Genomic DNA, 27,645 nt, shown 5'->3' with positions numbered 1-27,645 from the left:
TAGCTTACCTCATGTTCAGGGCACTGTAGGACCTTAGTTAGTTGCTTGCGGTCATAACCATGGATACCTAAGTTCATGCAATGGCCTGATCATGAGGTATGCGACAAAGTGAATCAGAAGAACTATTGTCATAGGTGTGTCACAGACAGTCATGTGGTTTGTGGCCATCGAAGGTCACAGTGTCAGGCTGCACAGAATTCTCCCTGACTTTCCATTGTTCCTGCGGTCTGTATTCATTGCTATAGGTAGCTTTCCTGCTGGATTCATCTCTCTACCTTTTGGACACAGTAGGAGCTCGACTTTCACCCAGCTGTTGATCATCAGTATTCCCTTGGTGTTTAAATACCCCTTCCTTCCTTTGTACTGTTCTGGTGATATTTTCAGTTCCTTCAAGATGAAGTTGTAAGCAGGAGGCTTGTACTCCTCTGTGGTATCGTTGCTGAAAGCTCTACTGATCTCTTACCGGAGTCATCTAATGATAAGTAGTTCATGCTTTTTCCCCTGTGTGTCCCCCTTGTGTCTTCTATAGCTGTTTAGTGGGGTTGACAAAGAGCTCATCCCATCCGTTCCCTTTGTAGGGCCCAGCATTAGGGATACCTAGGGTCAGGTATCCGGGTCGGCGCATAGGCGGGAAATCTATCTACGGTGGTGAGGGACCCCAGGGACCAACAGTAGGTTTGGTCAGGAGTAACCATCTTACCTCTCCCTAGAGACAGGGTTTCCCTTCCCTTTCGCTGTGTGCTTGGTACGACCCAGTACCTAGTGTGACAACTAGACTAAATTTCTAATTGGAGGTATTTGATAATATTCTTGTTATTACACCTCCTACATATTGGGATAGGATCATGGAGATAGGAATAACCCTTTAGTGTAGGGATGCAACAAATTAGGACTGCAGAATCAGACTTCATATAGTCTGTTACAATGGAAAGCCTTAGTTCTGCATAGGAGTCAAGACACAATATACTTTTTAATAAAGAATAATTGCAAAGTTGTTTTATATTTGTTCAATTGTATGCATTTTTAACATGTCCGTATTTTCCAAAAGTATTTTTAAGGCTAAATCAGGATTGGAAAGACTCAGACCTGTTTCGGAGCTACTCCTGGTTTTGTCTTACAATTCTGATAAAAAATACGGACATGTGAATAAGGCCCTGGAGGAATAAAAATCTTTAAAAAAGTGAACACTTTAAAAATACTTAGACTTCACAGTAATAAATTAAAATCAGCAGAGCGTACCTGTCACTTCATGAAGTGAAGCATTATTATTACTATTACTATAGGATGTCCTGCCACTATCAAGACTGGCTGGCCTGGGAGCTGGATGAAAGATTAAGACAATGGTAACAGACATTTAGCAGGTGACATACAATCTCAGCATTCTAAGTACAGAATGCAATGGAGCCATGCACTATTCTCAGGCTCAGCATGCCCGCTGCCAGCAGAACAAGGACAAAAAGCCAGAATCCAACACATAAAGCCTCGGAAAGCACTTTTAGTAGGGAAAACGGAAGAAGTGAATGGCTTTAATGTGTTACTATACAGTGAAGACAGAAGGGACAATACGGAAAAACAATTAGACACAAAAAGAAAACAAAGTAATACAAAATATTCACAATTCTACAATCATCTTTTTCCATAACGGCACATTTATCATTTACAAAAAAGGACTGGACAATTGAAATTTAAATGCAATCCATATGTATTAAGGGAAAATAAGCCCCTGCCAGATGTGTTGAGCAGCAGCTCTTTCTGTTCTGCCCACTAAAAACACATGAACGCTCCGCAGAGCTGAGCGTTCAGGTGTAAAAGGCAGTCGAGAGAGATAGCTGTTGGTCAAAAGAGCAATGGGCAGACAGCCATCTCATGTGTTTGGCATCTTAAAGAGTAACCGTCGGCATGGTGGCTCAGTGATTAGCACTGCAGCCTTGCAGCGCTGGGGTCCTGGGTTCAAATCCCACCAAGGACAACATCTGCAAAGAGTTTGTATTTTCTCCACGTGTTTGTGTGGGTTTCCTCCGGTTACTCCGGTTTCCTCCCACACTCTAAAGACATACAGACAGGGACTCTAGATTGTGAGCCCCAATAGGGACAGTATTTCCAATATATGTTGTGAGCCGCTCTGAGTCAGAGGGGCGGCATACAAGTTTGACAAATAAATTTCATAAATCAATAGTAAAAGTGAAAATCTTTCACTCTCAAATCATGTGGCAGATTTGTATTCAATGAATACAGACTTTCCCATTACTGAGATAGGAGATGACAGTTGGTGCTTATAAGATTCTATAGATAGGGGAGGAGTTAAAGTTGGAAACAGACAATCTGCTGCAAATTCTCCTGAAATGACAGTTACACTTTAAAGCGAATCTGTCAGCGGGTTTTTGCTATGTAAGCTGAGGACAGCATGCTGTAGAAGTTGAAAAACAAAAAGCAACTGTGCTCGTCTTATCAGTGTGTGTGCATTGTTTACGTAATAGGGTTTAATACCCTGTGAGTAACAATGTAGGACTAGAAACTCAGGAGCACTGCAGTCTGGCATCCCCCTGCTGTGATTGACACCTTGCAGTCAATGCACAATTGAGAGCCTGGTGTAGGAAGAGACAGCTCTGCTGTGTTCCTGAATCTAAATTCTATCATTATGTGAGAATGGCTGCACCCAGTAATCTAAGTGATACACTGTTGGATTCAGAATCTTCTTGCATACATTAGGTTGCTGTCAGATCAGGTAGCAAAAACCTGATGACAGATTCTCTTTAAAAGGCTTTTCCACTATCTTGACAACCCTTTAAATGCAATGTTTTGATCGGTCATACGATTTGCAACTAATAAGCATCGCTGCGTGTCCTTCTGTCGTGTGAAGAAACTAAGAGCAATGTGATCTGTGCCCACTGATTTAACCATTTCTATCTATAATAAAGATATAGATAGATAGATAGATAGATAGATAGATAGATAGATAGATATATCTCTATCTATCTATCTATATCTTTCATATATATGTGCATTCAAATATGTGCAATAGAAAATGTGTAAATTAATTAAAAACACAAGCTAACATGCGTGTGTGCTAAAAATATTAAACTGAATACTAAGAGGTTAGCTGGTTATCTAAAGAAGATAGATCTCTGTAGAGAATAACAGAAGTGTAACTTGCATTATTCCCCACTAGTTGAAATCACATGCAAAAAAGTTTACAAAAAGGATAATTACCCAGAGCCGCAGATGTCACATAGGAATAAGAATCATCGTTGACACCTTCACCACTGACATCCTCGTAAGATGCACCGTCTAGAAAACAAAATAAGAGAACAAGGTTAGTAAAAGGTAAAAAAAAGGAAAGCTAAAGGGGATGTTCCACAATTGAATATTACTCTTTTTTTAACCATAAAAACAATGCTTTTTAAAGGGATTAATGTAAAGTAATGCCTCTGTGTAGATTTCAGCCCCATGCTTATCATGCCCAAGGGTTCTTTTGATATTCTCCCAGAACATTCACTTAATGTGTTAGTTTTTTATTTTAGTTTTTTTAAAATTAGGCCCATTTACAACTTTTTATGTTATACTTGATTGAAATGTAATGTCTAATGATGTTGCAATTACTTTAAACTTGAAAATATTTCCTGACGTGACAACCATATAATACCTCAGATCCATTATATGGTTTCAAAAGGTTTTGAAACCGATGTTTAATCTGAGCAATGTTCTTATCTGGGGGTTGATTCTATACAGTTATTACTGGTAGGAAGGAAGGTTAAAGAGGTTGGCTAATTCATAAATGGGTAAACTTGCGAAGTGCTTGTAAAAAGAAGAAACTTTATAGCTTACCCCTTATTAAAAATTCTCTCCTTTCTGAAGAAAGGAAGGATTTTTAATTTGATAGTTTACTGCTCGTTGCGTAGTTTACCAGACATCCTGAAGGCTTCGTGGCTAGATACCTAGGCAAGGAGTGCGCAGCGTGGCTAGATACCTAGGCAAGGAGTGTCCAGCGTGGCTAGATACCTAGGCAAGGAGTGCGCAGCGTGGCTAGATACCTAGGCAAGGAGTGCGCAGCGTGGCTAGATACTAGGCAAGGAGTGCGCAGCGTGGCTAGATACTAGGCAAGGAGTGCGCAGCGTGGCTAGATACCTAGGCAAAGAGTGTGCAGCGTGGCTAGATACCTAGGCAAGGACTGCGCAGCGTGGCTAGGTACCTAGGCAAGGAGTGCGCAGCATGAGCAGGCTCTAGGCTTTACATCCTGATGGGGACACTCTGAAGGTAGCCAGATTCAATCATTTCCCCCCTGCTCTGCTATGCTGAAGAGGCCAGTGTCAGACTGAGCTGCCAAGGGCCCAAAAGCAACACTGACTCTGGGGACCAATGTCTCATTCACACATTTATCTATGTAATATTGCACTGGGTACTTTGTTGAGTGAATGAGGAGTTGCTGCCTTTTTCTGTTCATAGTGAATAATGTAATGGGACCAAATACTTCTCATATTAGGGGTAAATGGCTCACTCCAGCACGGGGGCCCACCAGGGGATTCCCCTGTACACCTGTGGGCCAGTCCAACAGTCCAAGCCTGGGCACAGCTGTCCCTGGAGAGCACACAGTTTGGACCAGCAGTACGATGTGTATACATATACACACATACATTATATATATATATATATATATATATATATATATATATATATGTATATATATATATAATGTATGTATTAATATATATTATACCATACGGACCAAATGTTTGGAAACACCTTCTCATCTCTAGAACAATTATTAAGAGGAGACTTTATGCAGCAGGCCTTCATGGTAAAATAGCTGCTAGGAAACCACTGCTAAGGACAGGCAACAAGCAGAAGAGACTTGTTTGGGCTAAAGAACGCAAGGAATGGACATTAGACCAGTGGAAATCTGTGCTTTGGTCTGATGAGTCCAAATTTGAGATCTTTGGATCCAACCACCGTGTCTTGGTAGAAAAGGTGTAGAAAAGGTGAACACATGGACTCTACATGCCTGGTTCCCACCGTGAAGCATGGAGGAGGAGGTGTGATGGTGTGGAGGTGTTTTGCTGGTGACACTGTTGGGAATTTATTCAAAATTGAAGACATACTGAACCAGCATGCCTACCACAGCATCTTGCAGCGGCGTGCTATTCCATCCAGTTTGCGTTTAGTTGGACCATCATTTATTTTTAAACAGGACAATGACCCCAAACACACCTCCAGGCTGTGTAAGGGCTATTTGACTAAGAAGGAGAGTGATGGGGTGCTACGCCAGATGACCTGGCCTCCACAGTCACCAGACCTGAACCCAATCAAGATGGTTTGGGGTGAGCTGGACCGCACAGTGAAGGCAAAAGGGCCAACAAGTGCTAAGCATCTCTGGGAACTCCTTCAAGACTGTTGGAAGACCATTTCCGGTGACTACCTCTTGAAGCTCATCAAGAAAATGCCAAGAGTGTGCAAAGCAGTAATCAAAGCAAAAGGTGGGTACTTCGAAGAACCTAAAATATAAGACATATTTTCAGTTGTTTCACACTTTTTTAACTCTTTTTTAACTATTTCATAACACATGTTTTAATTCATAGTTTTGATGCCTTCAATGTGAATCTGCAATTTTTATAGTCATGAAAATAAAGAAAACTCTTTGAATGAGAAGGTGTGTCCAAACTTTTGGTCTGTACTAATTATATATATATATATCTCTATATCTATATATGTATATATATATATATATATATATATATATATATATATATATATAGATATATCCTATCTAGATAGATAGATAGATATACCGTATTTTTCGCTTTGTAAGATGCACCTGATTATAAGACGCACCCCCAAATTTGGTGAAGGAATAGAGAATTTTTTAAAAAATGGGGTCCGTCTTATAATGCCAGTGTCAGTCTAACAAATCATATAGGGTATATGTCCCTCATAGCCCCACCATCCTAAAATTAGCCCCCTTAATCTTGATATGGCCACCTTATATTGAATATAGCCCCCTGTGGCTGGCACACGGGCCCCCTGTGGCTGGAACATATCCTCTATGGCTGGCACACGGGCCTCCTGTGGCTGGCACATGTCCTTTATGGCTGGCACATGTCCTCTATGGCTGGCACACGGGCCCCCTGTGGCTGGCACACATCACCCTGCATTAGATATCGCCTCCATGCTGCTGCTTTTAGTAAAATAAACTCTTTCCTTACCTTCTGAGCGCTGTCCCTCCTCGTGTCTCCCTCATTGGGGTTGAGCTCCGGCCTCCTCCACTTCCTGATTCTCAGTGCCGGTCATGTGCTCCGCACAGCAGAGTGATATCATCTCTGCGTGCCTGATCACAGACAGCAGCAGCAGAGACACCGGGAGATCAGCGCTGGAGGTAAGTAAAGCTTTTTTTTATTTTACTATGAGCAGCAGCATGGGGGCGATATCTAACACAGGGGGGGATCATGTGTGATCAAATGGGAGCGCAGGCAGATATAATATGCGCCGCTGCCCCAGCCCATCGCCGCGGCTTCAGCACCATGGTGATGGACAGCGGCAGTGCATATGATATGAGCGGGAGCAGGAGATCAAAGGCTCCCTCCGACAGCTTTTACCAGCTCACACCACCGCTCCAAAGCTGCCCCCACCTCCCCTGGACTCTGCGGTGTGTGTATATATATATATACACACACACACACAACCTTTAGCCAAAATAACTGCAAACAACCGCTTCCGGTAACCATCAATGAGTTTCTTACAATGCTCTGCTGGAATTTTAGACCATTCTTCTTTGGCAAACTGCTCCAGGTCCCTGAGGTTTGAAGGGTGCCTTTTCCAAACTGCCATTTTGAGATCTCTCCACAGGTGTTCTATGGGATTCAGGTCTGGACTCATTGCTGGCCACTTTAGTAGTCTCCAGTGCTTTCTATCAAACCATTTTCTAGTGCTTTTTGAAGTGTGTTTTGGGTCATTGTCCTGCTGGAAGACCCATGACCTCTGAGGGAGAACCAGCTTTCTCACACTGGGCCCTACATTATGCTTCAAAATTTGTTGGTAGTCTTCAGAATTCATAATGCCATGCACACAGTCAAGCAGTCCAGTGCCAGAGGCAGCAAAGCAACCCCAAAACATCAGGGAACCTCAACCATGTTTGACTGTAGGGACCATGTTCTTTTCTTTGAATGCCTCTTTTTTTTTTTCCTGTAAACTCTATGTTGATGGCTTTTCCCAAAAAGCTCTACTTTTGTCTCATATGACCAGAGAACATTCTTCCAAAACATTTTAGGCTTTCTCAGGTAAGTTTTGGCAAACTCCAGCCTGGCTTTTTTATGTCTCGGGGTAAGAAGTGGGGTCTTCCTGGGTATCCTACCATACAGTCCCTTTTCATTCAGACATCGACGGATAGTACGGGTTGACACTGTTGTACCCTCGGACTGCAGGGCAGCTTGAACTTGTTTGGATGTTAGTCGAGGTTCTTTATCCACCATCCGCACAATCTTGCGTTGAAATCTCTCGTCAATTTTTCTTTTCCTTCCACATCTAGGGAGGTTAGCCACAGTACCATGGGCTTTAAACTTCTTGATGACACTGCGCACCGTAGACACAGGAACTTTCAGGTCTTTGGAGATGGACTTGTAACCTTGAGATTGCTCATGCTTCCTCACAATTTGAATTCTCAAGTCCTCAGACAGTTCTTTGGTCTTCTTTCTTTTCTCCATGCTCAATGTGGTACACACAAGGACACAGGACAGAGGTTGAGTCAACTTTAATCCATGTCAACTGGCTGCAAATGTGATTTAGTTATTGCCAACACCTGTTAGGTGCCACAGGTAAGTTACAGGTGCTGTTAATTACACAAATTAGAGAAGCATCACATGATTTTTCAAACAGTGCCAATACTTTTGTCCACCCCCTTTTTTATGTTTGGTGTGGAATTATATCAAATTTGACTTTATGACAATTTTTTTTTTTCATTGAAGACAAATTAAATGAAGATAATAATACCAAAGAATTTGTGATTGCAATCATTTTCAAGAAGAAACTGAGTATTATCTGACAGAATTGCAGGGGTGCCAATACTTTTGGCCAGCACTGTATGTCTGGGAGGTTTTTTGAGTCAGCGCCGAAGATATACTACCCCCATGTATACTACTTTTGCCCTAGACTTGTGGATTTATAAATTTTTAATGGAATACTAAATAAAGAAAAGAATCTTTTTTATGTAAAGTGAAGGACTTTTTCCCGGATTTTTTCCGCCGGAGTTTTTTATTGTTTCAATCTGTTTACCTGTTGCGATATCCTGGCGTCTGTGGCGATCATCCTATTCGTGACCAGCGACATGTTGTCTGTGCTGTATGAAAGATCCTTGGTGTGACTTTCTCCTTTTTCTTTTGGTTTAACCCCTCCGGTGTTTTTTTGTCTCCCGTCTGTGGATATTTGCAGTGTGCATGAGTTTTAGCTTTACCCCATTGTCTTTGTCTTGTGGGAGGTTTATTACTTTGGGTCCAGTCCACCTCAGGGTGGGGTGTGTGCAGGTATTAGGTCAAGGCTGGACAGCAGACAGGGCCAGATCGAAGGCCCGGACCTCCCTACCTTTAAGGGTACCTTCGGCGTGAAGGTGAGCGCAGGGTCCCCAGTCTTAGGGCCAGCATAGGTCTCCCTGTGTCATCTATGACAGTAATTGCTGGGAAAGGTGTGACCCTTTGTAGAATTTACTATGGGTACTTGTCTCTGTATCTATATTCTTAAACAACCTGCGTCATCATTTACCCTTTCCACCTCCAGAATATTTTGGGTTTTCTTTTCGCTCTACTGCACTCGGATACAATACAGTTTTTGTATTCTGCCCTCCCTGAAGATGCCCGTACCGCAATCTGCTGAACTACTATGTATACATAACCTCTTCCCCTCCTACCTCTAACAATAGAAAAGAGGAGTAATGCAGAGAGAGACAACTCAAAGAGTCATCATATGCTGGTGGATTGGTTTTAGATGCAAGAGGACGACCAGCTATGTTTAGGAGTTATGTGTTTCACTTTATTGCTTTTAATAAAATCCTTCAATGTGGACAAAAATCTGTCCAAGTCATGTCATGGACACATGCCTAAACAACTTGTTCCAAAACCCTGCTCTGATAAATGAATGTTAACGTATTATAACATTTAACTTATTTAATTCCATCTCAGAAAATTCCCAATGGGTGGCGCAATCTCTCGAAGCCCATATATGTGTTATCCCCAAACCGGGGAAGGATCACATGTTAGTTACAAATTACAGACCCATTTCACTGATCAATCTAGACCTAAAACTTTTTTCCAAAGCCTTAGCCAACAGACTTGCTCCTTCCTTGCCCGGGATAATACACACAGATCAAGTGGGGTTCGTACAAGGTCGGGAGGCGCGTGACAATACCAACAAACTGTTCCTCCTGATGACCCGGTCGAGGGCTAATTCTCTTCCCATGTGTTTACTCTCAGTGGATGCGGAGAAGGCCTTTGACCGGGTCAGTTGGAATTTCATGATGGCCGCTCTCAGAGAGTAGTAGAGAATGGGTTTCACAGCCGCGCCAAAAGACTACTGGATTCTTCTCAGATTAATGTTTCTTTTATTTCATAACAGGTCAAGTCTACGCGTTTCAGGAGAACACAGCTCCCTTCTTCAGGACAAACCAGCAAAGAATCATCAAATCTCATTTTGCTGGTTTGTCCTGAAGAAGGGAGCTGTGTTCTCCTGAAACGCGTAGACTTGACCTGTTATGAAATAAAAGAAACATTAATCTGAGAAGAATCCAGTAGTCTTTTGGCGCGGCTGTGAAACCCATTCTCTACTACTCTCTGTTATCTGCCTCTTGGGGACCGCTGCCGGGACTTGGTGTTACATGCTGCTATAGGTGTTGTGACTGTCACAACCCGAATTGGTGAGTAGGATTATTCTTTGCTTCACCCTATATATATTGGGGTAAGACCCTATTGCGCTTTCTTTTTCCACAGTTTTCACTTATGATGGCCGCTCTAAAGCAGGTGGGTTTGGGCAAAAAATTTTTAGATAGGATTGCGTGCCTTTATTCGAGACCCTCAGCAAAAGTTAGGACGGATGGGTTTCTGTCGTCATCGTTTCAGGTCCACAATGGAACAAGGCAAGGATGTCCATTGTCACCTCTGCTCTACGTCATTGTCATGGAGCATCTCGCGGTCGCCATAAGAAATAATGCTAGTATCCATGGGATAGAGGCCGGGGGAGGGAATCGCAAGTTAGCTTTATTTGCTGACGACCTTCTCATGTTTATTTCCCAGCCACACATATCCTTCCCGTCTTTGCTCAAAGAGTTCGAGGAGTTTGGTAACTTAAGTAATTTTAAAGTGAACGTCTCTAAATCAGAGGCTATGAATGTGACCCTGTCGGCGGAAGATCTAGCCCGTACAACCCAAAATTTTCCCTTTAAGTGGCAACCGTCAGCTATAAAATATCTGGGGGTAGTTGTACCTCGGGATCCAACAAAAATTATGCATCATAATTTTCTACCCCTGTTAGAGAGGACAATTAGGGATTTAAAGAAGTACGACAAAAAAAGACTATCGTGGTTTGGGCGTATCAACGCTATTAAAATGGATGTTCTTCCTAGGTTTCTTTTCTTGTTCCAAACGGTACCTATTCAGCTGCCGGGGAGTTACTTTTCCAAAATTCGGACGGCTTTGTCAAGGTTCGTTTGGGGGAATAGGAGACCTCGGACAAGCATAAAAACTCTTACCAGACACAAAAATAATGGAGGGGCAGGGCTCCCAAATTTCCAGTTATACTACAGGGCAACTATTCTAACGAGGATAATGGATTGGCACTTCCATAGGAACTCGAAACAATGGGTCGCGATCGAACAGGACGGATTGGGAGTCCCTTTGCATTTCCTCTCATGGATGGGAAAGGAGAGTAGGTCACAGATAGAGAAGGGAATGGAGTTTATTTGGACAGTGATGGGGACGTGGGACGGTGAGGTTAAGAGGGGTTCTCTCTCACAGGGGAGGGGTCCACTTACCCCCCTCTTTGGCAACCAGGAGTTCCCTCCGGGGCTTCATTCCAATAAATTTCTGGGATATGCTCGGGTGGAGGAAACTCGTTTTTTTCATGTGCTCCAGGGAAATACCCTGCCCTCTTATGCATCTCTACGGGCCACAGGGAGAGAGGTTTCCTGGATAGAATATATGCAGCTGAAATCGTTTCTATCCAACCAGGACAGGGAGAGGAAGTTGAGGACCCCCCCTACTCCATTTGAGAAATTGTTCTTGCAGGGTTCGTCACCTGGGCATGTCATCTCTCTTATTTATAAAATGCTGAACCAGAGAGACATGTCGGACAAACCCAAATTTGTCTATAGATGGGGAGAGGAACTGGGAGAGGACATTTCGGAGGACAGATGGAGCAGGGCGTTTCTGTGGACCCACAAACTTTCTCTGGCTTGTGCCGCCCAAGAGAAAAACTATAAAATTCTCACAAGGTGGTACCAATACCCGACCAAATTGCATGCTATCTTTCCCTCAGTGTCCGACATGTGCTGGAGATGTGGTACAGAAAAAGGGTCTATGTTACATATATGGTGGAGCTGTGCTAAATTGCAACCATTCTGGGACTCAGTGTTTTCTCTGTATAAAAAGATGAGTGGGGGTGAGGTCGAGAGATCTCCCCAGGTGGCCCTCCTCTCTATCCTCCCAGGTTCATTCAAGTCACAAAAGAGGGACCTGCTGCGATTTTGTTTAGCAGCAGCCCGTATAATTATTCCCAGATACTGGAAACAGACTAGATGCCCCACGTTAGCTGACTGGGTAGAGGAGATGGCAAACCTCCAGAGAATGGAGGAACTCACAGCTGAACTTAATGGGCTCACGGAAAAATTTATCACAGTGTGGGGACCGTGGATTACGTTCATGGAGTCTCCTGAGTTCACGGTGAGTCTGGCAGGTTATTTGGGATGAGAAATGGTGACATACCTTGTCTTCCCCTCTCCCCACACACTTTTTTCCCCCACCCCTTCTTTACCCTACTTTCTTCACTCTATTTGATTCCTTCTTTTCTAAGCTTATATCTGTTCTTTTTTTTTTTCTAGTTTTCTACTTTTTCTTAAATGTTTATTCAATAACTTAAAAGGGGATTGTTTTATGCTGAGAGTGGTCTTGTCAATTATCAGGAAGACATGTTTAGCTGGAACTCTGATTTCTAGTGTATGGTTTGCCATGGAGTGTTAGCATAAGGATAGCTTATAGAGTTCCAATGAAATCTACAATGTGATGTTATTTTTGTCATTCCGAAACTGAGAGATCACTGTTTATGTTTTATAATCTTTATAAATGTTCAAGATGTATGCTTGATTTATAAACTTAATAATAAAACAGATTTGAAATAACATTTAACTTATTTGCTGAAATTGTATTAATGTAATACTCAAAATTACACAGAGTAGGTTGAAAATACATCTATGAAAACAAAAAGACATTGCATCTGGGTTTGTAAACTTATAGAACCAGCATAAAATTAGAGAAAATGTAAACCCTATTTTCTAAAATGTGTTTAACAGGGGGAACCTACCAGTGTCATTTAGAATATTCATGTCTTATTATGTGACATAGGGGCTCTTGGGACCCTCATTTTGCAGGGCATAGGGACGTGACGGCTTCCCTAGGACCCTACATAGCGATACATCTTTTTGAAGATGTTTGAGTTGCAAAATGTAAAAGAGTTAAAAAAATGTTTTTGAAGTAATTGGTGATGTGGGTTTACGGTGCGGTTTAATCTCTATGGGTTTCAAAGTATTTGACTTCTTCATCGGTAGTCGTCAAAAATCCTCATATGCTGTGTATTGTTTTTTCTTGAATCTACAACCAGCAAAGCAGGATACCGGCATCTTCTATTACTTCAAGATTACATTGGAGCTTCCAACCTGTGGAGATGCAGCAATTGGATGTCATACTCAAACTTTATTAGTTTGTGTCTTACACAAGTGGTTCAGGTGAACAGTACGACTTAACTCCCCACAGGGTCATTCCATGCCCTGGCTGCATGGCTGCAGACAGTTCTCTGAAGGCAGGCACAATTATTAACTCAGTTTTTGGCGTGTGAATGTAACATAAGTTACCACGGAATGACCCCACATCTTGGTCTGGTAACACCCTATTGTGCTCAATTGTCCCCAGAGCCTTTTTTTTTAAAGGGAACCTGTCACTCTTATGAGCTGCAGCCACCACCAGTGAGCCTTTATATAAAGCATTCCAGAATACTGTATGTAAAAGCCCAGGCCAATCTGTATAGCGTAAAAAAAGAGATTGTAAGCTTGCGAGCAGATCCCTCATTCCTGCTGTATCTGTTGAACTGTGTGCTATTTTGTTTTGTTTTTGTCTAGACAAGCTCCCACTTGATTGTAAAGTGCTGTAGAATATGTTGGCGCTATAAAAAATAAAACTTTATTATATTAATAATAATAATAATAATAATAATAAACAAGACCATTATTATTGTGTTGCCCAGGGTTATGGGGTACTCGGTCCCGGGCGGTGTATAACCGTGGAATGTCACGGTGGTGGCCGTTGCCTGTTCCCATGCCCTGGGTGCTTTTTAATGGGCAGTATTTACAGGGGAGATTAAAGTCATTGGTGTGACGACACCTGCGGGTTTTGGTTAATATGGAGAAACCGCTGCTGCTGAGTTGGTTACTCCTAGGGCTGGTGGTAAGGGCAGCTGTGGTGTTAGGCCCTCCGCAGGTAGGGCTGAGCCCGGGGAGATGTATGATGGAGACTTTCGCCGTTAAGAAGGGAGGCCACACCGTAGGTTGTAGTTAACAGTCTCTACTCACTCTTGACCCTTGAACGGCTGGCTGAGGTCCCTGTAGCTCCAGTACTAGTTGATGACTCTGTTGCTCTGTCCCCAGCACCCTCAATGTGGTTGGGTACCCGTAGCGTGCAGCAGTTTGAGGCCCGACTGTCCCTTTTTGTGGCAGTCTCCTTGTCCGTACGGTGGGCAGTGTGGACCCTGTAGGGCTGGTCTGTGACCCGAACCCTGATCCTTGCTTTACTGCTGGTGTTCCCGGATCTGTGGGTCAGTGAGGTCCGTGAAGGTCCCCTCACTGTGCAGGTAATTGCCAGACCATATGAAACTGACGTCTGACCTAGGGGCCATGTGCCCCTTCGGTGCTATAGTCCCAGCAGTACTCGGGTGTATCTGCCCTGGCGACCACTCTCCTATGCCCCCGGGTCACCGTTACACGACCCAGCTCTCAGGCACCTCTCCTCTCAACTACTTCACTGCACTGACTAACTGCTGTCCCCTCCCACCAGGCTGTCTAGTCTCCTGGTCTGGCTCTGTCCTCTAGGTGGCCATCCCATTGTGTCCGACTAGCCAATTACCCCTGGTGTGGTGTGGAAACTGGGATTTTGGTGTGTGTGGGTGTTTCTGGCACTGGTGTTCCAGGTCCCTGGGGGTAGGCCCTGCATCCTGGTGAGGATGCAGTATCTAGTAGTGCCCTGAGTGGCTCAGGGGTGCTACATTATACTCACCTAGGGGGCGGTCTGGTCTGATGGGTGTTGCTGCTCTTGGTCTGGTGCCTTCTCCATGTTGTGCGATCGCCGTCCTGCAACCCAGCCCCGTGTGGATGACACATCCTGTGTCATTCACACAGAGGCCACCATTGCGCTTTAGCGCATGCGCGGCCGGCCTTTAACCTTTCCTCGCATCTGCACATTACAGCATTTTGCTCTGCCCTCAGCAGGGTAGATCAACGTGCACATGCCCAGGAGTGCGATGGAGGCCTCTGTGTGAATGACGCAGGACGTGTTATGTAAACGGGGCTGGGAAGGAGGATGGCGATCACACAAGATGGAGAAGGCACCATACCCAGAGCAGCAACACCCATTGGACTGGACCTCCCCCTAGGTGAGTATTAGAAAGGTGTTTTTTTACATACTACAAAGTGGCCTGGGCTCTTATATACAGCATTCCAGAATGTAAGGGCTCAATGGTGGTGGCCGCAGCTCATAAGGGAAAAACCTGGTGGCAGGTTCCCTTTAAGAAGTAATTTTTGGCTTTATAGCTTTTGCTGATTCATGAATACCATCTTGAACTTTTGGGTGAACTACATGTTAAGCTTTTCCTCAACATCTTTCCTTTTCATTGAATGTCATTCAAATGTCAGGCATCTTTATCCAACAGTCCTATACTCTACCAATCCACATGATCTGGAAGACATCCTTTTTATATGAAACTTTAGAAGTTGTCAAAGTGAAATAGTACTGCTGACCACAATATTTTTTTAACTTAATTTTTACAAGCTAATAATAATACCAAAAGTAAAAAACACAACCTATACCTTTACTTATAAGTATCTGCTTGGTTCGCATGCCTGCGGACTGGTTGGCTGTTGAGAAGTTGATTGCCGTTGTGGAGAAGGCCATAGTTCCCAAATCTTTCCTTCTTTTGCCGGTAGGAATTTCATCAGGGCCATCCAGATTCTCAGCACTACCTGTCCACTGTCCACCTGCCAGGACCATGGACTGGACCAGGTCATTCATGGCTGGGATGCAAATGAAAGCAAATGAATCAGCGTGATATTGCTCATGCCATCTTTAGCAAGCTTTGTTAAGACAGCCATCCAAGCATTGAAAGTGTATTGCAGGTCAAAACAGCTACAAGTCCACAAAAAGCCAGTTTGAATATGACATGCATTTTTGTGGAGGATGATAAATGTAAGCGGATGTTTCCAGTAAATGTGGTATTTTTATATTACTTCTAAAGCCTGTTGTGTATTTCTTGCCATGCTACTGTAGCAGTGAGTAGCAGCATAGCTTGCTGGCAAGTTATGTTGCTTAAGAATGAAAAAAATGATATGACGCGGTGAAATAAGCAGAACACAAAGCTGGTTACACTTCCCTTCACACAGTGGAGGCAGTCATTTTGTTGGACAGATTCTTCATTAGCCAATAAGTTACCAAGGAACTAGCTATAGGAGAGCAGGCCGAAGCTCCTCAGGGGCGGGGCTGGACCCACAGGCATCAGGTACCACCACTGTGTATAGGTAAATTATAAAATGCGCCTTATGCTACCAAAAAAAACCAAGACACCAAACCTTTTTGGAAGCACAAGGGTTGTTTTAAGCAATGATAACAGGTCCATGGCCAGTGCAGGTTTTGTGTCTTGTAAATCTCTCATTTCCTTAAAGATGGCACTTCATTAAATGCATCTTTTTTTTGGATAACTAAGATTATTGGTATGAACTTAGCATGGACTTGCCAGCTACACCCCTGAGGAGAAGTTATTTTGTGGGCTGAACCATTGTACAAAAAAATGAATTAAATCTCTGAATCATTGGAATGAAGATACTAAAGGAACATCCGATATCGCTAGAAATGGAAGGCCAAACATTGGTTCAACTTACAAAACGGATGCCTCAGCTGCGTGCGGGTAATGGATTCATCCAATGTAACCTTTGTATGCCAGATAATACACACTCATTTACACCAAATAAAAGAACATAGGCAGACTTCTCTATCCATGGTGGTGTATTATAATCCAGGTCATTCCTTCACTTTGTCTAAGGAAGCAGATTATGGTGCATCTGCCATTTGTAGCTTTACACATCTTTTATATAGGGGGCCTTGACCAATGTATGAATAACTAATCATGTGATGTTAATTGCAATAAACGCAACTAGCTTGTAAATGATGCTACGTTCACATGACCAGATTTTCTGTCCGAATGCAGTCCGTAGAAAAAACTGACCTCACTTGGACAGCACTAAGACTAAAGTTATTCACTCGGGCTGTTCAGATGGCTGCCTTTTCACAAGGACCAAATGCGCAAAACAAATTGCACCATGCACTATTCTCTTCTGTATTTTGGATGAGATTCGCTTATTCAAGTACCGCGTTTCCCCGAAAATAAGACAGGGACTTATATTATGTGTTGCTCTGAAAGATGTGCTAGGGCTTATTTTCAGTTGATGTCTTATATTGTCCGATGAATAACAATCTACATTTATTCTTGACAAAAAAAAAAAATAAAAATCAACATTTATTCAAATATAATCATATCACATTATGCAACATCAACATTTTGTGTTAATCCTATTACTGGTTCAGATGCACATTTTCTTATCTGATCTGATATTCTCATGGTGAGGAACCAGTCCTATGGTGCTGGGTACATACCATATTTACAGTGGTTTAAATCACCTGCTTAAATGTATTATTCTCTATGGACTGTTGAGTTTACCCCAAAAAGAAAGCAGACACCCCCTAAAAGAATAGCAGTTACCAAAAAACAAATAATTAGAGTTTGCATGTGAATGGGCTCTCAGATACAAATCTGCATCACTCTGAGGTCCCCCTGCATTCTACATCGGTTGATGAAAGCAGTATCACTTGTGCAGTGACACTGGTACCCAATCTGTTTGTGAGAGCTGTAGAGCAATGCAGCTGGAACGACGAGGGACCTGATAACAATACTGATCTGTGTGTGAGAGCCCATCCACCTTTGGCACTTGCCAACTGTAATTGTTTGGGATCTGGTGAGTGCGATTCTTTTTGGGAGGGGAGGAGGGTGTCTGCTTTCTTTTGGGGATGTCTGCTTTCTTTGATGAAGAGTCCTGCTGTATTCTCTAACTTTTTTAGCTGTTTGGACACTTCCTTATGGAACTGCAACTACGGCATATATTTTAAGCATACTCAAAACAGCCCCCCAAAACCCTACTAGGGCTGATTTTTGGGGTAGGTCTTATTTTTGGGGAAACAGGGTATATGGATGTCGGAAAAAAAAACAAAAACCAGATCCCATACGGATCAACGAATTTTATATAATATATTTTATATACGTTTTATGTACGGGATTTATTTATTTAACCATTATCAATTCTGTCTATGCTAACTAAAGATATTACTTTACTAGCCATAATGTACATGGTTATATGTACGTTTAAATGGACATGTACTACAAATTTCACTATGCTTTAGGATGCAGCCATTGCATTGAGTAGACTATTATTATTATTGATCATGTACTTCGATGAGATACAGACTCTAATCCCAACTTATTTATCATGGGATATGAATTCCGCTAGTTTCCCCTTTTGTATGGCATTTGGCATCGAGACTTGTATTCGGCATGTTAGGAAAGACAGCACAGGTCAGGACAAGCTTATTGAAGGTATTAGTGATGGAAGCCAAGTACAGCTAGCTGAACCATTTTAATGTCTTACACACAGAGCGACGGTAGAGGGCCTTCATTTTGTCCTTATCCTTCGGTCTGTTCCTCATAAAGGGCAGTCTTTTCAGTGCTTATGTCACAGCATGGGAAGAAAGAAAAAAATCAAAAACAAGGAAACGGGGGCAAAAAAGAGAAATGAAAAAGGAGGGGGGGAAAGAAGGAGAAGAACACATGGAAGAAGTTAAATGCTGAAACGAAAGACAGAAATGAGCATGTCTGATTCTCAGCTAAGCATGCACGACGAAGACGAGACTTACACCGGTGTGTGATGAGTATGATATGTGACACAGACACCTAACACTATACAAACAGTTTCATTAAAAAAATGTTTCATAGAACAAAACATTTTTTTCCCCATTTCTTACAGTAGACAAAGCTTTCCACAGTGGAAAAAAATAAGACATTACAGAAGACAGAAGATAGGCATTGGCATCGAAGTATCAGTGATATCTTCATGTTTCAGCATATTTTGAGTCATTGGGCCTCAACTTACTTTTTATGCTGAATGTAAGACTCTTGATGTAAAGAGGTTGTACACTACTTTTGCATTGATGGCCTATCCTTAGGATAGATCATCAATGTCTGATTGGCTGGGGTCAGACAACCAGCACCCTCGCCAATTAGCTGTTTTTGATTCCGCCGTCGGCAGCAGGTAGCCGTAAATGCTCAGTTCTGATAGCAGTAATGGCCGGGTACTGCACATCCGCTTTCTATTGATTTGAATAGGAGGAGGACGTAGATAACAGAAGACGGGGCAGCTCCTGCTGCCACCAGCACCGAGAACAGCTAATAGGCAAGGGTGCCGGGAGTCAGACATTGATGATCTATCCTAAGGATAGGCCATCAATGTAAAACTACTGGATAACCTCTTTAAGGCATACGTAGGGAGCCTTACAAGATGTGACCTCTAATATATGGCCGTACTGTAGCATACATCAACCATGGTCCACAATGGGTGAAAAAGTATACCTCCTGATATTCATTCTTTGATTTACTGTAAATTGTAGTGTACTGCTGTGGATGGTCAACTGCACCAGATGCACTGAATGTTATATTTTTATACAATGTTTTAGGTTTTATTTAAATTCAGTTATACCATATTATATTATATACATCATGTGTCTACAATCAGAAAGCGATATTTCATAACCTGACAGGTTTGAGATCCACAAGGACGACTCATTCTGAGGTGGCCTGGTCCCTCCACCGAATTACCCATAAGAAATGCAGTATATATGTGTAGTGAAGCTAAATGGACATGTAGATATTACACAAATATCTTCTGCAGTTATAGGATGTGCACAGATAATGACTGGACAGAGGCAATGAAAATAAAACCATGCAGAAGAAGACAGATAGAAATTCAAGACATTTTGATTGTGTTCATAAGGGTTTAAAAGGTAACATGCTTGAGATAGGTTCACCCTACAAAACGTCTAATTCATATTCTGGACACTGTGACGGCCATTCTTCTTTTATTCCTTCTAAAAATGTATGCATAAATTGACATTGGGGTGTTACCATTCACCTTATCAGAATGTGTTCCTGCCAATCTGTCCGCTCTGATTGGACAATGTCAGACTGTGTAGGTACACCTGGTCCCCAACCGGTTATACCCAATGGTCAATTTATTCATAAGTTTCTAGGAGGAATAACAAAAGGAACTGCATAACAAACTTATAAAAAGAGATGCACTGGACTTTTGGAAAAACCATAAAGGGAGTACCCCATTAAAATATAACTTTTAATATTTTCATAGAACACTATAAGTAGTAACAAATAGGGTATATACTAATAATAACTAGGTGGGAGATATGCAAATAGATAGAAAAAGAAAAACACTGGCCCTAATTGGCCCTATAGGTCTCTCCCTACCTGGCAATGGAGGGTATGACGTCCTAGGGTTGTGACGCCCCCATTCAACGACGGGAAGAAAAAGGTACTTATCTGAATTATGGTTCAGATGCACAGACCCGACGCATTTCTTCCCAGAAGATGCCAGGGAATCCTCAGGAGACAAAAAAATGGGGTCGACAAGAGATGCAAAAGACTCCCCAGAGTACGAGAAATATGATGAAGAGCGGTGATACCTGAAGTGCCTACATGTATGTCTCTTATTTATAGCCGAAGCCGGTAGTAGCCCAGGAACCGGAAGTAAATAAATCCGTCCACAATTATCGCGTGAATAAACACACCAAAAAGTATACCCCAAATAATAATAATCAGACAGGGGGCGTTATCAGTGAAAAGGATTTATGAAATCCATAAAACCGGCACCGGCGCTATAATATAATGGCTGGAAATCGTCATCATGTGTTATGGAACGCAAATGCTTTCCACATTCACTGTATGCAGGGCGCTGGTGGCGGTTTTATGGATTTCATAAATCCCTTTCATGCAGATATACATGTAGGCACTTCAGGTATCACCCCTCTTCACCATATTTCTGGTACTCCAGGGAGGCTTTTGCATCTCTTGTCGACCCAATGGGTTTTGTCCCCTGAGGAATCCCTGGCAACTTCTGGGAAGAAACACGTCGGGACTGTGCATCTGAACCATAAGTCAGATAAGTACCTTTTTCTTTTTGTCCCACTATTGCATTGCAATGGGAATTAGTGTTTAATCTGCACTAGTGTTTGTTAGGGTGTAATAGGGTCAGTGAGGGCTTCTCTTCGTTGATTGGGGGCGTCACAACCCTAGGAAGTCATACCCTCCATTGCCAGGTAGGGAGAGACCTATAGGGCCAATTAGGGCCAGCGTTTTTCTTTTTCTTTTTTTATCTATTTGCATATCTCCCACCCGGTTATTAGTATATACCCTATTTTTTACCATTTATGTGTTCTATGGTCACCTAAGCTTTTAATGAAAATATTAAAAGTTATATTTTAATGGGGTACTCCCCTTATGATTTTTCTATATATTTACCCTGATCTATTGGCTGCGGCCTGGTTCTAAATAAGCACCAGAATTTTGTTCATGGTGACTACAATTATTTTCTAAAATAAAAAGAATCCACAAGTAAATGGTTTAACTTCGTACATTTGATTTCTACCAGACTCTTTCTGTGACTGCTAACTTTGCAAGTAGAAATAACAATACCAAAATATATATATTGTGTCAGAAATAACAAAGATTACAAAAAAAAAAAATTCACCCAATTTTTTTTTTATATCGGCATTTCTTCAGAAATAAATGTTTCCCCAAAAGAACCCGAGTGATGGAACATGAATAGAGGAGATACAGGTCATGTGAATGATGGATGGTGGTCACTGAAAACAAGTTATAGTTAAGTAAAGATTTACCACAAACATACAATCTGTTGGAATATCAAAAAGATCATCAAAACATTTGTCTACCAATATAGAGGACACTCAAATGAAAATACGGGGGAAAAACAGAAACATTTTCAAGATAAAATTAAAGTATGACGTCAACACTGTCCTTCATGTTCCAATATAATAAGAGAATAATATGATGTACAACAGATAACACAGTACTCACTGCTGCTCTTTTTAGCGCCAAGTGGATGACCGTCTTCAAGAGAATTGGAGCCTACAGAAGAGCTGTCCTGGCTATCCAGCGGAGGGAGTTGTAAGAATCCTTCACCAGACTCCGATCGAGAAGGTGGGAGAGTGAGAGATCTCATATGTTCACGACTTACATCCTTCTTAGACTTGATTAGCTTCCGCATCTTTAAGGTTATCCAATTACCTCTCCTTTGGGGGTAGAGAACTGAGCTATTTACAAGATACTAATTTCCTTACCATGTAATACACTAGTAATTTACTTAGTAAATCTTTATATAACTTGTTTAAAAAAAAAAATGAAGTTGGTAAATTAACTCGCTAAATACCGTGCCCAATTACATTATATAACCTACCCCTATACAACATTATGGAACCTACACTACCACTATACATTATAATTTGACCTACCCCTGTACAACATTATGGGACCTACCCCTATACATTATAATATAACTTGTCCATATACAACATTATGTAATCTACCCTGCCTTATAAATAATTATGTAATTACCCCTATACAACATTATGTAACCTGCCCTGCCCCTATACAACATTATGTAACCTGCCCTGCCCCTATATAACAGTATGGTACCTACCCTGCCTTTCAAATCATTATGTAACCTGCCCCTATACAACATTATATAACTTACCGTCTTGGAGGAGAAGGTTCATAGAATTTGTACTGATCCATGATCTTTTCTTCCAGTTTTTCTTTTTGACGTCTGAGCTCATTAATTTTATCCCTGAAAATAAATGGGAATATATTAAAAATAATAAATATAATCATTATTAATCTTAGTGGGGGGGGTGAGGCATGTCAAAAACTGTAACACAGCCCTATTGTATTTTAACCTTCATATTAAGGCCACATTGCCTAGAGTTGCCACATTTCCTAAGAGCTAAATATCTATCCCTATAAGATCTCTAGGAACCATCCCCCGTTTGTGTGGAACGCTGGGGGATCTGGGTATTGTAGCTGTAACATCCATCTGACAGAGGTGGTGGCATTATTTGATTTTGGAAGTGATGCAGGAGGGAAATAAACTTTTTATATTGGTTAAGTTGCACTGGAGATAGACTTCTGGATAAACCGTCTATACAATAACACTGAATCCCATTTCAATGCAATAGGTGCAAACTAGTGCTAGGTCTCTAAATACATAGGATGAAGTCATAAAAAAACTATATTTTGAAGCGAAGCATAAACTTAATGTATCTCAGTTAGTCAACCTACATATATTGTCTTTGTTCGACTTGATAGAAATCTTTGCTTTCCATATTCTGATCCAGCAAGGTCTTGTTTTGTAAAGCTAATATTTGGTTCTGGCCCATCAAATGTCTGTTCTCCTCTTCCAAATTTCCTTTAACTTGACGTAAAAGCTAAAGGAAAAAACAACATAACAAGTAAAGTAATGCTTTACCAATGGTCATGCATCATCTGCACGTTTCCTTCATTAAAAAATACAAGATAAAGAGAAAAGGGAGATAAAAAAAGGGAAAATATAGAATCACAGTGGGGAATACAATTGCATCTCAATAAATTAGAATATCATCAAAAAAGTTAATTTACTTCAGTAAGTCAATACAAAAAGGGAAACGCATATATTATATAGAGTCATTACACACAGAGGGATCTATTTCAAGTGTGTATTTCTGTTAATGTTGATTATTATGACTTCCAGCCAATTAAAAGACAAAAGCCATTATCTCAGAAAATTAGAATAATTACCACAAAACACCTGCAAAGGCATACTAAGCATTTAAAATGGTCCCTAAAGCTAGATTCACACTAAGCGACAGCGACAACGACGTCGCTGTTACGTCACCATTTTCTGTGACGTAACAGCGACCTTGTAAGTCGCTGTTATGATCGCTGCTTAGCTGTCAAACACAGCGACGCAGCAGCGATCATAACGTCGCTGTGCTACATGTGCAGAGAGCAGGGAGCCGCGCACACTGCTTAGCGCTGGCTCCTTGCTCTCCTAGGTACAGTACACATCGGGTTAATTAACCCGATGTGTACTGCAGCGACATGTCACAGTGCAGAGAGCAGGGAGCCGCGCACACTGCTTAGCGCTGGCTCCCTGCACTCCTAGCTACAGTACACATCGGGTTAATTACCCGATGTGTACTGCAGCCACATGTGCACAGAGCAGGAGCCAGCACTGGCAGCAAGGGCGGAGGCTGGTAACGAAGGTAAATATCGGGTAACCAGGGAAAGGTCTTCCCTTGGTTACCCGATGTTTACGCTGGTTACAGCTTACCACAGCTGCCAGACGCCGGCCCCTGCTCCCTGCTCGCTTCATTTCGTCGCTCTCTCGCTGTCACACACAGCGATGTGTGTGTCACAGCGGGAGAGTGACGACCAAAAAATGAAGCTGGACATTCAGCAACGACCGGCGACCTCACAGCAGGGGCCAGGTCGTTGCTGGATGTCACACACAGCGACAGCGACGGGACGTCGCTGCAACGTCACAGGAAATGGTGACGTAGCAGCGACGTCGTTGTCGTTGTCGCTGTGTGTGACACCAGCTTTAGTCTGGTTCAGTAGGCTACACAATAATGGGGAAGACTGCTGACTTGACAGATGTCCAGAAGGCAGTCATTGACACACTCCACAAGGAGGGTAAACCACAAAAGATCATTGCTAAAGAAGCTGGCTGATAACAGAGTGCTGTATCCAAGCATATTAATGGAAAGTTGAATGGAAGGAAAAAGTGTGGTAGAAAAAGGTGCACAAGCAACCGGGATAACTGCAGCCTTGATAGTATTGTTAAGAAAAGGTCATTCAAAAATTTGGGGGAGATTCACAAGGAGTGGACTACTGCTGGAGTCAAGAGCAACCACACACAGACGTATCCAGGACATGGGCTACAAGTGTCACATTCCTTGTGTCAAGCCACTCATGACCAAGAGACGCCAAACGCATCTTACCTGGGCTAAAGAGAAAAAAAACTGGACTGTTGCTCAGTGGTCCAAGGTGTTGTTTTCAGATGAAAGTAAATTTTACAATTAATTTGGAAATCAAGGTCCCAGAGTCTGGAGGAAGAGTTGAGAGGCCAAAATCCAAGCTGCTTGAGGTCTAGTGTGAAGTTTCCACAATCAGTAATGGTTTGGGGAGCCATGTCATCTGCTGGTGTTTTATCAAGACCAAAGTCAGCGCAGCCGTCTAGCAGGAAATTTTAGAGCACTTCATGCTTCCCTCTGCTGACAAGCTTTCTGGAGATGGAAATTTCATTTTCCAGCAGGACATATCACCTCTCCACACTGCCAATAGGACCAATACCTGATTTAATATCCACAGTATCACTGTACTTGATTGGGCAGCAAAATGTGCCTGACCTAACTCATAGAGAATCTGGGGATATTGTCAAGAGGAAGATGAGAGACACCAGACCCTACAGTGCAGACGAGCTGAAGGCTGTTATCAAAGCAACCTGGGCTTCCATAACACCTCAGCAGTGCCACAGGCTGATCGCCTCCATGCCACGCCACATTGATGCAGTAATTCATGCAAAAGGAGCCCCGACCAAGTATCAAGTGCATTTACTGTACAGACTTTTCAGTAGGCGCCAACATTTCTGAGTTTGAAATCCTTTTTTCAGTTGGTCTTATATAATATTCTAATTTTCTGAGATAATGACATTTAACTTTTCATTGGCCATAAGCCATAATTATCAACATTAACAGAAATAAAAACTTGAAATAGATCCCTCTATATAATATATGCATTTCCCTTTTTGTATTGAATTACTGAAATAAATTAACTTTTTGATGATATTCTAATTTATTGAGATGCACATTTTCAAAAGGGTTCATAAACCATCATGTCTTCCTCACTTATATGAAGAAATAAAAAATCTGAAATCTCCACGCTGCTGTAGAATCACATGAAGAGGCCATGACACCTTGTCATTGCCGACTACGGATAAACCACCATCACAGATAAATGGAGGAACGTCCTTTCTTATCTATCATATTCCTCTTGGGTTACGATAAGTGATTCTTCATCTTCAGGTAATGACCAGACTGATGATCGAAACGTGGGCAGCTATGAGGCAGTTCTGATTATCAAACAACTAAAATATTGCCAACATTTTTAGCTTGTAACCTCATAACATGGACGCTAGCCTTCTTTTTTGGGCTTCTGATGTGTTGTACGTCCTACAGAAGGAATGCACGGGCTTTACAAATTTTAGGTAGGGGCAACAGCTCTTCAAACGTAATTGGATCCATCGAGCTGATCACTGCGACACTGGCTTTAAGTGAACATATATTTCCCATGTAGCAATATACCAGGACAACACAATATGTCCACCCCCTATCGATAGCTGTATCATGGACAGAAATTCTCCAGTTGAGGTACCCTAACAGAAGGGGGACACCCAATTCTCACCTCACATTGGTTGGTCAGATTGGTAACGGTGATATCCGACTTCTGATATTTCTCTTTCAGCTTTGAGAAGTCCGCTTCTAGTCTTGTCTGCTCCAGTTTCCCATTGTTTAATGAGCTTTTCAGGTTTTTATGGTCACTTTGAAGACTTTCATTTTCACGTAATAGCTGTCTATATGTGTGATTAAGCCTTAGGAGGTTCAGGAGAAAATACAAAGTGATTACAATATTTATTACATATCGTTATTACAGTGTTGTAAATGGAGCAATTACTGAATTAAATTAATGAGTACCGGTAACTCGTTAAAGATGGCTGAAAATGTACAAAAGTAAATGTAATTACACTTCAGTACATACATAGCCCTAAAGCCAAAACACTCATTAAAATGAGAAAGAAAATGGCTTGACCTATTTAGTGGGTAGTCCGGTCAGTATATACCAATGAATTATGTATAGGATATGTCAGCAATATTAGATTGGTTGGGTTTGGACCCCAGGTACCCCACTGATCAGCTGTTACCACTCCGCCGGCATTAGCCCCTACACAATGAATGGAACTGTGCAGGGAAACTCCGAGCCATGTGCTTACATCAGGCCCTGGCTGGAGCTGTAACAGCTAACCGTACCAGGACATGGTTTGTTCATACCACATCTCCTGGGCAGGGGATGAAGCAAAAAAGTATACAGACATTGCAACATGAGATCGCAAATTATTCTTCGTTTGAGGTAAAACATCTTTTAAAAACAGTCAGGGAAATGAATTACCTCACAGGAAGAATCAGCTATGATCCCGTACTGTAATTTTGTTATAATCTTTTGCTTCCTCCCCTGCCCAGGAGATGTGGTATGATGATCAGACCATGTCCTGTACGGTCAGACATGACCATTACATAGCAGGGGCACATATATAAGATTATCTCCGCACAAGAACATTTTTTTTTTTTAACACATCCAAATTGTGGAAAGTATTATTATTCCAAGATCTATTGATTAAAATAAACTTCAAAATTAACTTTTTTTTGTGGGGAAAAGTCCTTTAACTCCTCTCTACTGGCATTGACTTGAGGATCAAGCCTACTTGGATAACAAAACTACATTTGTATACATGGATGAGAGGGCTATATTTTAGGAACAAAAATTTGTCGGAAAAAAACTGTCATATTTACACTAAGAAAAAAGATCACATATTTATGGCAAATGACAGGTCATCTAATTAAGGGGTATTCCATTCTACATAAATTATCACTTATCCATAGAATAAGTGAATTAATAGAGATAGGAAAATACTGTGTTTCCCCAAAAATAAGTCCTACCTTGAAAATAAGCTCTAGTTGTGGTTCAAAAAATAAAAAAAATGTCCATGCAGCTAAAAAAGTTAAAGAATACTGTAGGATACTTCAATAAAGAAAGCAGACACCCCCAAAAGAAAAAATAGAGATCCCACAATCAAACTCACCAGACCCCGACAAGAATGCTGTGGAACATGAGGACCTACAGTGAAACGTACACACACCCGGT

The 27,645-nt window shown here is 41.8% G+C and overlaps 1 protein-coding gene across 8 annotated transcripts in view; it reads right to left on the bottom strand.

Annotated features, from left to right (window-relative positions):
- CCDC88A (coiled-coil domain containing 88A) overlaps nt 1–27,645 on the bottom strand; it is a 302,568-nt gene that overhangs the window by 24,058 nt on the left and 250,865 nt on the right. For 3 of the 8 annotated variants that reach the window (XM_075339320.1, XM_075339323.1, XM_075339321.1), the window contains exons 22-29: nt 26,131–26,317; nt 22,969–23,114; nt 22,385–22,477; nt 21,709–21,923; nt 18,200–18,277; nt 15,317–15,520; nt 3,211–3,288; nt 1,240–1,320 (exon numbers count right to left, since the gene is read on the bottom strand). In XM_075339320.1, the coding sequence (XP_075195435.1) occupies nt 1,240–1,320; nt 3,211–3,288; nt 15,317–15,520; nt 18,200–18,277; nt 21,709–21,923; nt 22,385–22,477; nt 22,969–23,114; nt 26,131–26,317 (1,082 nt within the window). The remainder of the gene's footprint in view (nt 1–1,239; nt 1,321–3,210; nt 3,289–15,316; nt 15,521–18,199; nt 18,278–21,708; nt 21,924–22,384; nt 22,478–22,968; nt 23,115–26,130; nt 26,318–27,645) is intronic. The other 5 variants (XM_075339325.1, XM_075339326.1, XM_075339324.1 and 2 more) reach the window with 5 other exon arrangements.

The sequence above is a fragment of the Anomaloglossus baeobatrachus genome, chromosome 3 (assembly GCF_048569485.1).
Source record: "Anomaloglossus baeobatrachus isolate aAnoBae1 chromosome 3, aAnoBae1.hap1, whole genome shotgun sequence".
Classification (NCBI taxonomy): domain Eukaryota; kingdom Metazoa; phylum Chordata; class Amphibia; order Anura; family Aromobatidae; genus Anomaloglossus; species Anomaloglossus baeobatrachus.
Note: the sequence above shows the minus strand (reverse complement) of the source record. Positions and strands in the feature narration are given on the sequence as shown.